Source organism: Anomaloglossus baeobatrachus, chromosome 3 (genome assembly GCF_048569485.1).
Source record: "Anomaloglossus baeobatrachus isolate aAnoBae1 chromosome 3, aAnoBae1.hap1, whole genome shotgun sequence".
Taxonomy (NCBI): Eukaryota; Metazoa; Chordata; class Amphibia; order Anura; family Aromobatidae; genus Anomaloglossus; species Anomaloglossus baeobatrachus.
In genome coordinates this window covers 96,419,955-96,435,637 of record NC_134355.1, presented here as the reverse complement: position 1 = coordinate 96,435,637, position 15,683 = coordinate 96,419,955, and the positions used below count along the sequence as shown (strand labels likewise).

Here is a 15,683-nt window from a genome sequence, read left to right as displayed (position 1 = left end):
CAGATTTGCTCATCTCTATAATTAGCTATAGGTAATGTATAATGGAAAATGGTGGGTAACTAATAAAGGTAAGAGATGATTAAGGGTGGAAACACACCAGAAACACGTTGATGCATACGCCATTATAGCAGTTTCCTTGTGGAAGTTTTGATGTCCTGTGTATTGAAATTCTCAAGAAATAAAGAAGAAATTGTTCATTTGAGCTGGACTTTCCTGTTTTACTTGCTCGATTATCAGGCCGTGGTGGGGCCTTTGTCCGAGCTCTGAACAGAGAGTGGATAAAGAAATGGTGAGCTGGATTCATTGCTACTATTACAAGAGAGAGGTAAGTCTATGGTCGTATCTGATGAGGTTCACTTGTCATTGACAAATGGGCTTACACAAATGTGCACTATGAACTAAAGAAGTATAACATGTCTTCATGCTTGCAGTGTGCTGCTGCCTTTATTGTTTAGTGGTTTGCTCTAGTATTTCATCCACAACAGTCTTTACCAACGCATGTACTCTATGTTCCTGATAGATATGCTTTCCTATATGTGTGTGTGTATAACACACACACACAGAGGAGATATGTTATAGTGGCGTGAGGCACCCAAAGATCATATGACAGGTTCTCATTGGATTTTCTTTTCCAATGATTTATATAGAATTTATGCAAGAAGGTTTATGAGATCAAGCGGAAATGGAGAGACAGTATGAGCCTTTATCTATGGGCACTGTCCTATAAATTCATGATCAGGCAAAACGGAACAAATGTGTATAGTGGCTTCCATGATGTGATAGTAAGAGCAAATATCAAGACGGTATTCACTATACATCAATAGATTAGTAAAAGTTACTGTAAGATCTTTTGGAACATTGCAAAATGCTAGAAAGTAAATTGATAATCCACAGTATTCAATACTTTTTAATGGCTAATAGATGACAAATAGTAAACTTTCGATAACCATTCCTGATCACGAAACCCTAGACGTCTCGATATCTTGCTCTTTGTCATCCCTTATTCAGTTAGCCATTAAACAATATCAATGACTAAGGGTGGCTTTACATACTACGATATCAGTACCGATATCGCTAGCATGCGACCCGCCCCCATTGTTTGTGCGAAACGGGCATATCGCTGCCCGTCGCGCACAAAATCGCGCACCCGCGTCACACATACTTACCTGCATAGCGACGTCGCTGTGACCGGTGTACCACCTCCTTTCTAAGGGGGCGGTCCGCCCGGCATCACAGCGACGTCACTAAGCGGCCGCCCAATGAAAGCGGAGGGGCGGAGATGAGCGGGACGAACATCCCGCCCACCTCCTTCCTTCCGCATTATGGCCAGCGGCAGGTAGGAGATGTTCCTCGTTCCTACGGGGGTCACACACAGCGATGTGCACTGCCGCAGGAACGAGGAACAACAACGGGAAAGCGATAGTATCGATAATTGGGAGCGGACCCCCATGTCAACGAGGAGCGATTTTGGACGTTTTTGCAACGATCCAAAATCGCTCCTTGGAGTCACACACTACGAGATCGCTACAGTGACCAGATGTGCGTCACAAATTCCGTGATCCCAACGAGATCGCTGTAGCAAAATTGTAGCGTGTAAAGCCCGCTTAAGGATTCTCAAAATTTTTATTTTTCTACAAAAGCTTTAGAATTTTCCTGTAGAAAAAAGTTGGACAATTACAAAAATAGAACAAAAAAAATGGAACAGTTTTCCCTTTATTCTACAATATCTTCCATTATAGCGATGAGGGCATGATACTCAACGAATATAGTGAATTTTGTTTTAGTGTCCTCCTCTATTACTGAATGGAAAAATGACCACTTGCAGGGATTTAAAGCTTGAAGAAAGCCACATGACACTCATTAACCGTGATAAGGACATATACGCATCATTAAAAGGTTTAAAAGGAAGTTCTTGTAATGATTATTGTTAAGTAGAAAGCAGTCCTGCCGCAATGGCAAAAGCAGTACAGCCCAAATCCTAATCAGAGTATAAGATGCAAGCGAGGATTTAGAATTAAAACATAACTTTTAATATCATTAGTTTAAAACACAGTGCAATAAAGTGCGGTGCAGTGCAAGAAAATTATATACATAGAAAGATCTCACCCAGTTCTTTTCTGATGAGATCGGAAACCACTGGATAATCCCAGGCGGAAGCAGGTCAGTCCAGGACCACAGAAAGAAGAGGGGGGGGTTTGGGGGGACAATCAAAATACAATTTCCCTACCCCTGTCGTGCCCCTGTGTGTAGTATTGTCCTGCCATTGCAGGCTATACTCTAAGTTCTCCCCTGATGAACTCTCTCTTTGTGGAGAGAGGGAAACGCGTTGGGAGGGTGTATTCGTCAGTAGGGTGAGCATTTCCTGACTTGGGTGCTGCCCTTGTAAGGGCGGAAGCATTATTTTGCAGGGGCACGACAGGGGTAGGGAAATTGTATTTTGATTGTCCCCCCAAACCCCCCCCTCTTCTTTCTGTGGTCCTGGACTGACCTGCTTCCGCCTGGGATTATCCAGTGGTTTCCGATCTCATCAGAAAAGAACTGGGTGAGATCTTTCTATGTATATAATTTTCTTGCACTGCACCGCACTTTATTGCACTGTGTTTTAAACTAATGATATTAAAAGTTATGTTTTAATTCTAAATCCTCGCTTGCATCTAATGATTATTGTTAGCAGTCATTAATTATCTTTAGGGGCAAGATAAGTTGCTTTTTTTTCCCTTACTAATTAAATGTATTCGACATCTGTAAGTCAGATGATCCGGGGTCTTGTGAGGTCTGTCTCCATACCTGTCTCTCCGAGTTCTCACGCAGGGTCTCAATGATCTTCTCCAGCTGTGACTTCTCCTTCATAAGGTCATTGCTTAGATGTTGGCTGCTCTCAATCGTTTGTCGCTCATGATTTAATTCAGCTTCTATTTTCTCAAGCTGAAAAAAAAAGTTAAAAAAGGTCACTGCATTTTTATATACAGTCATAAAATGAACACAAGTTTGATCATAGTGTCATGAATTTTATTTTGGTTTCTACAAATAAACTAGGAACAGTTAAGGATTTAGTCTTTTTTTATGCTAGGGGCAACAAGGACATTTTTGGGCTGTAGAACACATTTGGTGTACAAGGCCGAATGTGGCCAATTTTCAGTTGTTATGCTACACACCTTTTTGCATAGTCTTTGGTTTTCTTTTTCCATTTTCAGTATTTTGGCACTAGCACCTTCTGTGGAGCCCATAGCAATTTTTAGCTCTTCTACAGTAGTCAGCAAGGTTTGGTTTTCCATCTCCAGCTTTAGCAGACGACTGGAGGTCAGCTCATTTACTTCATGTCCAAGAGACTTCTGTGGAGCTAAACAACAATTGAATGATACATATAGGATATAGGACAGCAACCTAAAGGTATAGTTAAAACAAAATAAACCACCAGTGTAAAAATAAATGATGGCATAGTCACAATATCCAAAAACATTTTAGGCTTCATTCAATTTAACAAAAATATGTAAAACAAAAAAAAAAAAAAAGAAAGTATTAAAACAAAATGTAATGAAAAAATATAATACATTTTAATGTAGTTCGTGTTATTACATTATATTGTAACCTAATCCTTTTTGCAGTATTGACAGGTGTGATTGTAAAGGCTTTAAAAGGTTTTCATTTACCTGGATAACATCTGTTCTTGTGCAATAATTTGGCACTGGAGGAAATGTAGGGAAATACTCCCTTGGACATCCAATCTAGTAAAGGGTTATTCCCCAAAATATAAATTTGATAAGTGACTATATTTTGGGAGGAAAATCCCTTTAAGAACAGATTTGGTAATTTTAATTTACAAAATCCTCACCCGATGGTACCGTTGCCCGGAGACCCTACACAAGGTCTTCCCTCAGGTATCCGATAGGTGCTGGAGATGTGGGGTGGATAGAGGCTCCATGTTACATATTTGGTGGAGCTGCCCTAGAATTCAAACTTTCTGGGAGTCAATATTCTATGTGTACAGGAAGATGAGTGGAAACCAGGTACGTAGCTCTCCACAGGTAGCTCTTCTTTCAGTATTTCCGGGCACTATCAAATCCCAGAAGGGCGACTTGTTGAGATTTTGTTTAACCGCAGCTCGGATGGTTATTCCAAGACTGTGTAAGTCCACAAGGAGCCCCTCCTTGGCGGATTGGGTAGGGGAGATGGTCAGCCTTCAGAGGATGGAAGACCTCACTGCAGAGAGGGATGGCACAGGTGATAAATTTGCTCGGCTCTGGGGACCTTGGATTGTGTATCTGGACTCCCCAGAATTCAGGGAGGTACTTGAAAGGGTGTGAGTGGAAGAGGAGACCTTATTCCCATTCCCCTTCCCCCCTCCCTTTTTTTTCCTTTTTCTCTCTTTTTTTTCCATTTTTTTTCATCTTTCCCTCTTCTTCTTTCATTCTTCCCTCCCTTATATTCTTCACTTTTTCTTTGTCTATTTTCATCTCTTCAATCAGACCCTTTTCCTCTTTTCTCTAGTCTGTTATTTTGTTTGTAGTCAAGGTTTTTTAGATACTTTGGACATTACCGAAACAATAAAGGATAAGTTGTTTACCTCTGGCGCCAATACTTATTTAAGGTTTTTTAGTACCTTGGGTATTACTGAAAAGGTAAAGAATAAGTTGCTAATCAAGCACAATTATACAGAAAGGTTCTCAAGTAATAAGTTTGTTTCTCTTTTCTGTATTTCATGGAAAAATGTATATCCATATTGTACTGATATTCCTTTGTACGATATTGCTTAATAAACACAGTTTAAACATAAGAACATTTGGTGGACTGAAGGCCCTGATCGATTCTAATGTGTATGATGGTTCCAATTCTGTCCCGAAAGATTATCTCGGGGAGTGAAGGATCAGGCACTTTGAATTACAACACCACATCCTTCCATTCTCCAGAAGATAAGCATCTGCCAGAGACCTGTCTGACTATCTGAGTAGGAGGATGAAAGGGAAAAACCGCACTGCTGTTGAAGAACCACTGATCCATGGATGGTGAATTGGTGATTTTTCATTTGTCAACATATTTCTGAGAATCAATATCCTTAATCAGCAGAAAAAAAAAAATCACATGATGTGATTTTTTTTGTCCTGATGAAGGAGATTGATTTTCAGAAACGCGCTGACAAATTATAAACCCCCAATTCACCATCCTTGGATCACTGGTTCTTCAGTGGCAGTGCGGTTTTTCCCCTTTCATCCTCCCACTTAGATCATCTTCTCCAGGGGTGCTGCAACAGCCGATTACATACGTGAATTGTAGTTGTGACTCTCACAACTACTCAAGGTGAGCCTTGCAACCTACACTAACCCAAATAGTTTTTCCGGGTAAGACCCTATTTGCGCTACTTGTCTTTCCATTTTTGCATTCCCTAGAGATCTGTCTGACAGCAGTTTTCTCCTTTTACCCCATTAAATACGTAATGACACTTATATGAACCATTCAATCATTCATGTATATGGGGGAATCAGGAGAGAAAGAGATCAGATGAAGACAGCTATGACATGTGTATGGCCAACTTAAGTGCCACCATATATTATATTTGTACTCTAACAGGATAACACTCCACAAGAGACAGTGAAATTATTTCTCCAGAAATATCACACTGTGTATAATGTGCCCAAACACCTTAGATAGCTGACGGCTAAATGCGCGGTCAGCCAACAACAATCTCTACCGACTCCCTTATAAATATGGATGCTTGGCTTCATCAAGATCACACATGTCTTCAACAGGGAAAGGTGAGTAAACCATGTCTTTGAGTGCCTTATATCCAGGAAGATCAAAAGAATCATTAACATTCAAGAAGCCAGATTATTTTTTCTCCCCGACAGATGATACTTTGAGGCCATCAATACACAATAATGGTTGGCTGTTTGCGCCAAAATCAGTAGATTTGGAAAACAATCCTGTAAATGTGTGTAGGGGTATTAAGGGTGTTTACTTTATCAAATTGTGTTGCCTTTTGATATATTAGCAATCCTTTAGACCCAGATTATCGAAATATTCCACTGTAAAAGTGACTGACGGCTAATCAATGCATAATACTTCATTCACTAGAAATAAAGAGAAGTCCAGTTCCAATGGAACCTATATCCGTAAGAGACAACCATAAGAGACATAACTTTAAAGGGTGCTTTACACGCTGCGACATCGCTAGCGATCTCGTTAGTGATGTGACACGCCAGATCGCAGATGCGATCTGCCGAGATCGCACATAGGTCGTTTTATGTATAATCTTTGTTTATTAAGAAAAATACAATACAAATGACAAGAACCAAAGCATAGGATCAAATATTGCATACAAATTTGACTTACAAATAAACATAGGTCGTTTTATAGCGCTGGTCACATGTGCGATCTTGGCAAATCGCATCTGCGATCTGGCGTGTCACATCGCTAACAAGATCGCTAGCGATGTCGCAGCGTGTAAAGCACCCTTAAGAGACGGCTGGAAAAAGCTGGTAAACAGTATGTGAGAACAACACAAAAAATGTGATAGACTTTCCTCTTACTTTCTGGGATCTCGCTGGTTTTGGAGAGCTGTTCCAGTTCCCAGCCAAGATGTAGGGACTCATCCATGCTTTGCTTCTGAGCCATTTCCAAAGACATGTTTTCCTCCATGAGTTCCTCAACCCTCTTCCTGTCCAAGTCGCGTTCCTAAAAATATATACAATAATTTAATACTACAGAAGTAGTATATATAGTATATGGCTGTTATTGTGGTTAAAATATTTATACCATCATTTCATGTATCCCACAGGCTATGATATTAAAGAGTTGCATCCTTTATTATTCAGCAAATAATACAAAAATGTGTTTAGCAAGATTAACAAAAGTGTGGCAAAAAGTAACTCGGGGCTGACAGGGTGCATAGTACAATACAGCATTGTGAATTAATTTCATCCACATCCTGTGAAAAAACAAATCTTCCCTGTAAATTGACTGCCACTGCAGAAATTAAATCCAAAGAATACAAATTTATGCTGTGGATTTCACCCTTAGACATGCAAAACATTTATTTATCAAATCCAGAGCAGTAAATGCTAGTATGAATGTACAGTGCCTTGCGAAAGTATTCGGTTCCCTTGAATTTTTTAACCTTTTCCCACATTTCAGGCTTCAAACATAAAGATAAAAATTTTATTGTTTTGGTGAAGAATCAACAAGTTGTGTAATCTAGTCTCCGTATAAAAGTACCTGCTCTGTGATAGTCTCAGTGTTCTGTTTAAAGTGCACATAGCATCATGAAGACCAAGAAACACAACAGGCAGGTCCAAGATATGGTTGTAGAGAAGTTTAAAGTCGGATTTGGTTACAAAAAGATTTCCAAAACTTTAAACATCCCAAGGAGCACTGTGCAAGCAATCTATTGAAATGGAAGGAGTATCATACCACTGCAAATCTACCAAGACCCGGCCGTCCCTCAAAACTTTCATCTCAAACAAGGAGAATACTGATCAGAGATGCAGCCAAGAGGCCCATGATCACTCTGGTTGAACGGCAGACATTTACAGCTGAGGTGGGAAAGTCCATCCATAGGACAACAATCAGTCGTACACTGCACAAATCTGCTTTTATGGAAGAGTGGCAAGGAGAAAGCCATTTCACAAAGATATCCATAAAAAGTGTCATTTAAAGTTTGCCACAAGGCACCTGGAAGACACCAAACATGTGGAAGAAGGTGCTCTGGTCAGATGAAATCAAAATCAAACTATTTGGGCACAATGCCAAACGATATGTTTAGAGTAAAAGCAACACAGCTCATCACCCTGAACACACCATCCCCACTGTCAAACATGGTGGTGGCAGCATCATTGTTTGGGCCTGCTTTTCTTCAGCAGGGACAGGGAAGATGGTTTAAATTGATGGGAAGATGGATGGAGCCCAATACAGCACCATTTTTGAAGAAAACCTGTTGGAGTCTGCAAAAGACCTGACACTGGGACAGAGATTTGTCTTCCAATAAGACAATGATCCCAAACATGAATCCAATTGAGAATCTGTGGAAAGAGCTGAAAACTGCTGTTCATAAACGCTCTCCATCCAACCTCAATCAGCTCGAGCTATTTGTAAAGAAAAAATGGGCAAGAATTTCAGTCTCTCGATGTGCAAAACTGATAGACACATACCCCAAGCGACTTGCAGCTGTAATCGCAGCAAAAGATGGCACTACAAAGTATTAACTTAAAGTGGCCGAATAATATTGCACACCCCACTTTTCAGTTATTTATTTTTTAAAAAAGTTTAAAATAAGCAATAAATTTTGTTCAACTTCACAATTGTGTCCCACTTGTTGTTGATTCTTCACTATAACATTAACATTTTTATCTTTATGTTTGAAGCCTGAAATGTGGGAAAAGATTGAAAAATTCAAGGGAGCAGAATACTTTCACAATGCACTGTCCTTAAAATTGTATATAAAAAAATTACATTATTTCAGCCATCACTTGAAATACAAAGAACTGCATTTCAAATAGTTGTGGAACAAGCAATCCCTTTTAGATGACAACTATAGAAATTAAAAGTAAAATATTCCATAAAATAAGGATGAGCACATTCAGACTTCAGTTTTTTTTCGTACAATTTTTATCAATTGTTTTAACTTTTACAGTCTATGGGGTTGTTCACATGTTTGTGAATTTTTACAGCACAAATGGTCCACACAAAAGAAAAAACAGGATCCGTTACAAAAAAGAGCAAAAAGGGATTGGTTTTCGCTTTGCATCGATTTTTTTTTTGTTTGTAATAGATCTGTTCCTAAGGGTTTCTCGAAATAGTTAATTTTTGGGGCATTCACAGTGCTTAAAAAATTTGATCTGTTAACAAAAGAACCAGTAGGATTCATTTCCCATAAAATTCAATGTTAAAAATGATTGTTATCCTTTTTTTTTGGTTGGGCAAAAAACGTTGCTCACATAGGGGTACATGGCACTATTCACATCAGTCTCCCCAGTGGATCTTCCAATCTAATTCCATGGTACAGCACACACTAGAACTCAGTATGTTTTTTGTCTGCAGGATTTTTGGAAAAAAATATGTATCTAAAGGAAACCCACATGAGAAGAAAATACAAACTCCATGTAGATGTTGTCCTTGGCATCAGGGCCCAGTGCTGCAAAGTAACAATGTTGACCACAGAGCCACATTTATATACAGTATTTACACATAGATCACCTGCAATACATCCACCTTGATGTTTTTAAAGGGAATCTATCAACAGGTTTTGCTATGTAATCTAAAGCCAGCAGGAGATAGAGGCTGAAACACAGATTTCAGTGATGTGTAACCTATTAAGCTGTGTGCTGATGTTTACTTACAGTGATTGTTTAATCATGAGCAGATAATCACTGCCCTAAAGGTCCAGTCACACTAAGCAACTTACCAGCGATCTCAACAACGATAGGGATCGCTGGTAAGTTGCTAGGAGGTTGCTGGTGAGCTGTCACACTGCGACGCTCCAGCGATCCCACCAGCAACCTGACCTGGCAGGGATCGCTGGAGCGTGGCTACACGAGTTGCTGGTGAGCTCACCAGCAACCAGTGACCAGCCCCCAGTCTCCTAGTTACAGCACACATCAGGTTAATTAACCCGATGTGTGCTGCAGCTAAATGTGCACAGAGCAGGGAGCAGCGCACACTGAGCGCTGGCTCCTTGCTCTCCTAGTTACAGCACACATCGGGTTAATTGCCTGATGTGTGCTGCAGCTACATGTGCACAGAGCAGGAGCCAGCAGCACAGGCAGTGAGAGCGGAGGAGGCTGGTATCAAAGGTAAATATCGGGTAACCAAGGACAGGGCTTCTTGGTTACCCGATGTTTACATTAGTTACCAGCCTCAGCAGAAGCTGGCTCCCTGCTCACTGCACATTTAGTTGTTGCTGTCTCGCTGTCACACACAGCGATCTGTGCTTCACAGCAGGACAGCAACAACTAAAAAGTGGCCCAGGACATTCAGCAACAACCAACGACCTCACAGCAGGGGCCAGGTTGTTGCTGGATGTCACACACAGCAACATCGCTAGCAACGTCACAAAAGTTGTTCGTTACCAGCGATGTTGCTAGCGATGTTGCTTAGTGTGACGGGGCCTTAAGGGGTGCTTCACACACAGCGAGCTCGCTGCCGAGATCGCTGCTGAGTCACGTTTTTTGTGACGCAGCAGTGACCTCATTAGCGATCTCGCTGTGTGTGACACTGAGCAGCGATCTGGCCCCTGCTGCGAGATCGCTGCTCGTTACACACAGCCCTGGTTCGTTTTCTTCAAAGGCGCTCTCCCACTGTGACACACAGATCGCTGTGTGTGACAGCGAGAGAGCGACGAAATGAAGCGAGCAGGGAGCAGGAGCCGGCATCTGGCAGCTGCGGTAAGCTGTAACCAAGATAAACATCGGGTAACCAAGGTGGTTACCCGATATTTACCTTAGTTACCAGCCTCCGCAGCTCTCACGTTGCCTGTGCTGCCGGCTCCGGCTCTCTGCACATGTAGCTGCAGTACACATCGGGTTAATTAACCCGATGTGTACTGTAGCTAGGAGAGCAAGGAGCCAGCGCTAAGCAGTGTGCGCGGCTCCCTGCTCTCTGCACATGTAGCTGCAGTACACATCGGGTTAATTAACCCGATGTGTACTGTAGCTAGGAGAGCAAAGCTAAGCGGTGTGCGCTGGTAACTAATGTAAACATCGGGTAACCATACCCGATGTTTACCTTAGTTACCAGTGTCCGCAGCTTCCAGACGCCGGCTCCGTGCAAGCGCAGCGTCGCTTGCACGTCGCTGCTGGCTGGGGGCTGGTCACTGGTCGCTGGTGAGATCTGCCTGTTTGACAGCTCACCAGCGACCATGTAGCGATGCAGCAGCGATCCTGACCAGGTCAGATCGCTGGTCGGATCGCTGCTGCATCGCTAAAGTGTGAAGGTACCTTCACACTTTGGCGATGCAGCAGCAATCTGACCAGCGATCTGACCTGGTCAGGATCGCTGCTGCATCGCTACATGGTCGCTGGTGAGCTGTCAAACAGGCAGATCTCACCAGCGACCAGTGACCAGCCCCCAGCCAGCAGCGACGTGCAAGCGACGCTGCGCTTGCAAGGAGCCGGCGTCTGGAAGCTGCGGACACTGGTAACTAAGGTAAACATCGGGTATGGTTACCCGATGTTTACCTTAGTTACCAGCTCACACCGCTTAACTTAGCGTGTGCAGGGAGCAGGAGCCGGCACTGGCAGCGTGAGAGCTGCGGAGGCTGGTAACGAAGGTAAATATCGGGTAACCACCTTGGTTACCCGATGTTTACCTTGGTTACAGCTTACCGCAGGCTGTCAGACGCCGGCTCCTGCTCCCTTCACATTCAGGATTGTTGCTCTCTCGCTCTCACACACAGCGATGTGTGCTTATCAGCGGGAGAGCAACAATAAAAAAATGAACCAGCACTGTGTGTAACGAGCAGCGATCTCACAGCAAGGGCCAGATCGCTGCTCAGTGTCACACACAGCGAGATCGCTAATGAGGTCACAAAAAACGTGACTCAGCAGCGATCTCAGTAGCGATCTCGCTGTGTGTGAAGTACCCCTAACTACAGCTCACAAGACTACTAGTTTGACCACATCCCCTCCTCTGATAAGCAGCTCATTGTCAATAGACATTGTACAAACAAAGCTGTGTTGTGGGCGGGGTAGCTTTCTGAGCTCTGCTACACGATACACCTACAAAGTCTGGTTGTGTCACAACTGCTGCACACAGTAAACTAAGTGATACATTCTTGGAATCAGGTTCTCTTCTCCTACATTGGATTGCGCTCAGTTGAGGTAACAATAATCTGGTGACAGATTCCCCTTAAAATATGATTTTTAAATCAAAACATGGTTATAAAAACTCCATCCAAAAGCTACAACTAGATTTATTAGTAATAAGCTGGCATCTTACCATCTCCATATCATGGAATCTAGCTTTCAACTGTATATTCTCTTTCTCCAGCTCATGTAGTTTATCTGACCGTCCGCGAGCTCCTTCTAACTGGTCCTCCAACATGTTCTTTGTTTCCAGAAGTACTTGATTATCTTCTTTAAGCTCCTAAAATGTTCCCATATGTTATATTTCCTCAAACGACACAATGGCAATAATACAAAAATCTCAGGAAGGGTTTTCTATTGAGGTCTACCCCTTTTAGTAATGAAGCCACTACAGAGACCTACCTATCACATTAGGTCTGATTTCTGGAACCCTTAGCAGTCAGCGTTTGGTGGCAGAAGGATTTGTGACAGTTAAATAGTGAATTATTATGTGGCAGCCTTTCAAATGAATAGCCACCCATGTAATCTGGGTGTATGGGGGTGTCTCAACTCCCTTCTCCACTGCAGATGTTAAAAGAAAGGAGGATGATGTTGGTCAAATAAGCATTTCTAAGGTGCATAGCCACTTTTCAGGAAACACAAATTTTGTAATCAGGAGGAAAATAGTTGGCTACATGTGGTTACCCTAGTAATCAGAGTTGTTCACCTATTTGTGAGTCTGACCTGCAGCAATTAGTAGATCACTGGGCGGGCATTTTATTAAAAATGGGTTATTTTGTAATAAAATAAAAGTAAATAATAAATTCTAACTAATAATCCCCATATACAGTATATTCGTCTAGTCAATAAAAGGGATTGTCCAGTCTAACGCCACAGGTCTGCAGTCACTCTTGTGAATCCTCACAATGCACACACTGCACACTGTGAAGATTTTACAATGTCAGTGCTGGGAACGGCAATCACATGACTGAAAGTATAAGATATGCATACACACAGCCAGAAAGTGACTAGACTGTTTCCAAAGAGCTCAATGCAAATGTATTGTGCAAGGCCAGAAATGGTCTATGGGTATGTGCGCACTAGGCGTTTTTGTGTGGTTTTGCGTTGCCTTTGGTTGACTTTGCTTTCCAAGCAAAGTCTATGACTCATTTTTGCTGTCCGCACACAGCTTCTTTTTAAAGCTGCGTTTTTGAAGTGAAAAAAAAAATGGATATTTCAATTCTTTTCAGTGTTTTTCCACCCATCAAATGTATTGGAAAAACGACACAAAACGCGGTTTTGGTTACCGCTGCGTTTTTGCCGCGATTGTGTTTTAGTGTGTTTTTAGCGGCCAGAAACACAGTGTTTTTGATGCCACAAAAAACGGTTAGGTGCACACATAGCCTATTTGGAAATTGGACAGGAATGTGTATATCGTATAGTCATGGCCACGTGACCGCCGTTCCCGGCTCTGACACCGGTGAATCCTCACAGTGTGCGTGTTGTGAACATTCACAAGAGAGACTGCAGACTTGAGGATATAGCCCAGACAACCCAATTAAGTAGTTCCTGACCATGAATAAAATAGAATCAGGATTTAGTGAGCTTAAGCTAGTATTTGTACACTAGTTTTGGTAAAGCGGGCTTCACAGACTACGATATATCAAACGATATGTCGTCGGCAGGGCCGTATTTGCCACTAGGCACCCGTGGTCCCGTGCCTAGGGCGGCACGTTGCGGGGGGCGGCACTTTCTGGCAGCAAAAAAAAAAAAAAAAAAATATATAATTTTTTTTTTTTTTACATCCCCTCCCCCCGTCCCTCCCTCTGTTACACTCGGCTGTGTTCCGGGGGGGGGGTGCGGCAGGCATAGTGAGCTGACTAACCCCGGAAGTTCCATGGCCTGCACTTCCGGGGTCAGAGGCGCGCGGGCGCGACAGTCAGCTCACTCACTGCCCCATGCTGCAGCGTCCAATCCTGCAGATGACACACGCCGCGGAGGAGGACGCGTCTGTAGCTGGAGCCAGCCAGAAGAGGAGCCAGCCAGAGCAGGGCGGCGAGCACCGGAGCAGGTAAGGCAGAGGCAGAGCCTAGAATGTATGGGCTCCTTACAGGTTAGTTGATGATCGTTGCAAATTGCGATGCCTCTTTTTGTCCACTGTAATCATGCAAGGGGAGGCTGGGGGGAGAGAGGCTGAGGCTGGGGGAGGCTGGGAAGAGAGAGAGGCTGGGGGGAGGCTGGGAAGAGAGGGAGGCTGGGAAGAGAGAGAGAGGCTGAGGCTGGGAAGAGAGAGGCTGGGAAGAGAGAGGCTGAGGGGAGGCTGGGAAGAGAGAGAGGCTGAGGCTGGGAAGAGAGAGAGACTGAGACTGGGGGGAGGCTGGGAAGAGAGAGGCTGAGGCTGGGGGGAGGCTGGGAAGAGAGAGAGGCTGAGGCTGGGAAGAGAGAGAGACTGAGACTGGGGGAGGCTGGGAAGAGAGAGGCTGAGGCTGGGGGGAGAGAGGCTGAGGCTGGGGGGGAGGCTGGGGGGAGAGAGAGGCTAAGGCTGGGGGGAGAGAGAGGCTGAGGCTGGGGGGAGAGAGAGGCTGAAGCTGGGGGGGAGGCTGGGAGAAGAGAGGCTGATTCTGGGGGAGGCTGGGAGGGGGAGGCTGATGCTGAGGGAGGCTGATGCTGAGGGAGGCTGATGCTGGGGGAGGCTGGGAGGGGGAGGCTTGGAGGAGGGAAGCTGATGCTGAGGGAGACTTGGAGGAGGGAGGCTGAGGGAGGAGGGAGGCTGAGGCTGGGGGAGGAGGGAGGCTGAGGCTGGGGGAGGAGGGAGGCTGATGCTGGGGGAGGCTGGGAGGAGGAAGGCTGATGCTGGGGGAGGCTGGGAGGAGGGAGGCTGATGCTGGGGGAGGCTGGGAGGAGGGAGGCTGATGCTGGGGGAGGCTTGGAGGAGGGAGGCTGATGCTGAGGGAGGCTGGGAGGAGGGAGGCTGATGCTTGGGGAGGCTGGGAGGGGGAGGGGGAGGCTTGGAGGAGGGAGGCTGATGAGGAGGGAGGCTGATGAGGAGGGAGGCTGATGCTGAGGGAGGCTGATGCTGGGGGAGGCTGGGAGAAGGGAGGCTGATGCTGGGGGAGGCTGGGAGAAGGGAGGCTGATGCTGGGGGAGGCTGGGAGGAGGGAGGCTGATGCTGAGGGAGGCTGGGAGGAGGGAGGCTGATGCTTGGGGAGGCTGGGAGGGGGAGGGGGAGGCTTGGAGGAGGGAGGCTGATGAGGAGGGAGGCTGATGCTGAGGGAGGCTGATGCTGAGGGAGGCTGATGCTGGGGGAGGCTGGGAGAAGGGAGGCTGATGCTGGGGGAGGCTGGGAGAAGGGAGGCTGATGCTGGGGGAGGCTGGGAAGAGGGAGGCTGATGCTGGGGGAGGCTGGGAGAAGGGAGGCTGATGCTGGGGGAGGCTGGGAAGAGGGAGGCTGATGCTGGGGGAGGCTGGGAGGAGGGAGGCTGATGCTGGGGGAGGCTGGGAGGGGGAGGCTTGGAGGAGGGAGCCTGATGCTGAGGGAGGAGGGAGGCTGATGCTGGGGGAGGCTGGGAGGCGGAAGGCTGATGCTGGGGGAGGCTGGGAGGAGGGAGGCTGATGCTGGGGGAGGCTTGGAGGAGGGAGGCTGATGCTGAGGGAGGCTGGGAGGAGGGAGGCTGATGCTTGGGGAGGCTAGGAGGGGGAGGGGGAGGCTTGGAGGAGGGAGGCTGATGAGGAGGGAGGCTGATGAGGAGGGAGGCTGATGCTGGAGGCTGATGCTGAGGGAGGCTGATTCTGGGGGAGGCTGGGAGAAGGGAGGCTGATGCTGGGGGAGGCTGGGAGAAGGGAGGCTGATGCTGAGGGAGGCTGGGAGGAGGGAGGCTGATGCTTGGGGAGGCTGGGAGGGGGAGGAGGGAG

The 15,683-nt window shown here is 45.3% G+C and overlaps 1 protein-coding gene across 8 annotated transcripts in view; it reads right to left on the bottom strand.

The window, feature by feature from the left end:
- CCDC88A (coiled-coil domain containing 88A) overlaps positions 1–15,683 on the bottom strand; it is a 302,568-nt gene that overhangs the window by 77,883 nt on the left and 209,002 nt on the right. For all 8 annotated transcript variants that reach the window (XM_075339320.1, XM_075339323.1, XM_075339325.1 and 5 more), the window contains exons 11-14: positions 11,926–12,072; positions 6,525–6,669; positions 3,156–3,340; positions 2,788–2,925 (exon numbers count right to left, since the gene is read on the bottom strand). In XM_075339320.1, the coding sequence (XP_075195435.1) occupies positions 2,788–2,925; positions 3,156–3,340; positions 6,525–6,669; positions 11,926–12,072 (615 nt within the window). The remainder of the gene's footprint in view (positions 1–2,787; positions 2,926–3,155; positions 3,341–6,524; positions 6,670–11,925; positions 12,073–15,683) is intronic.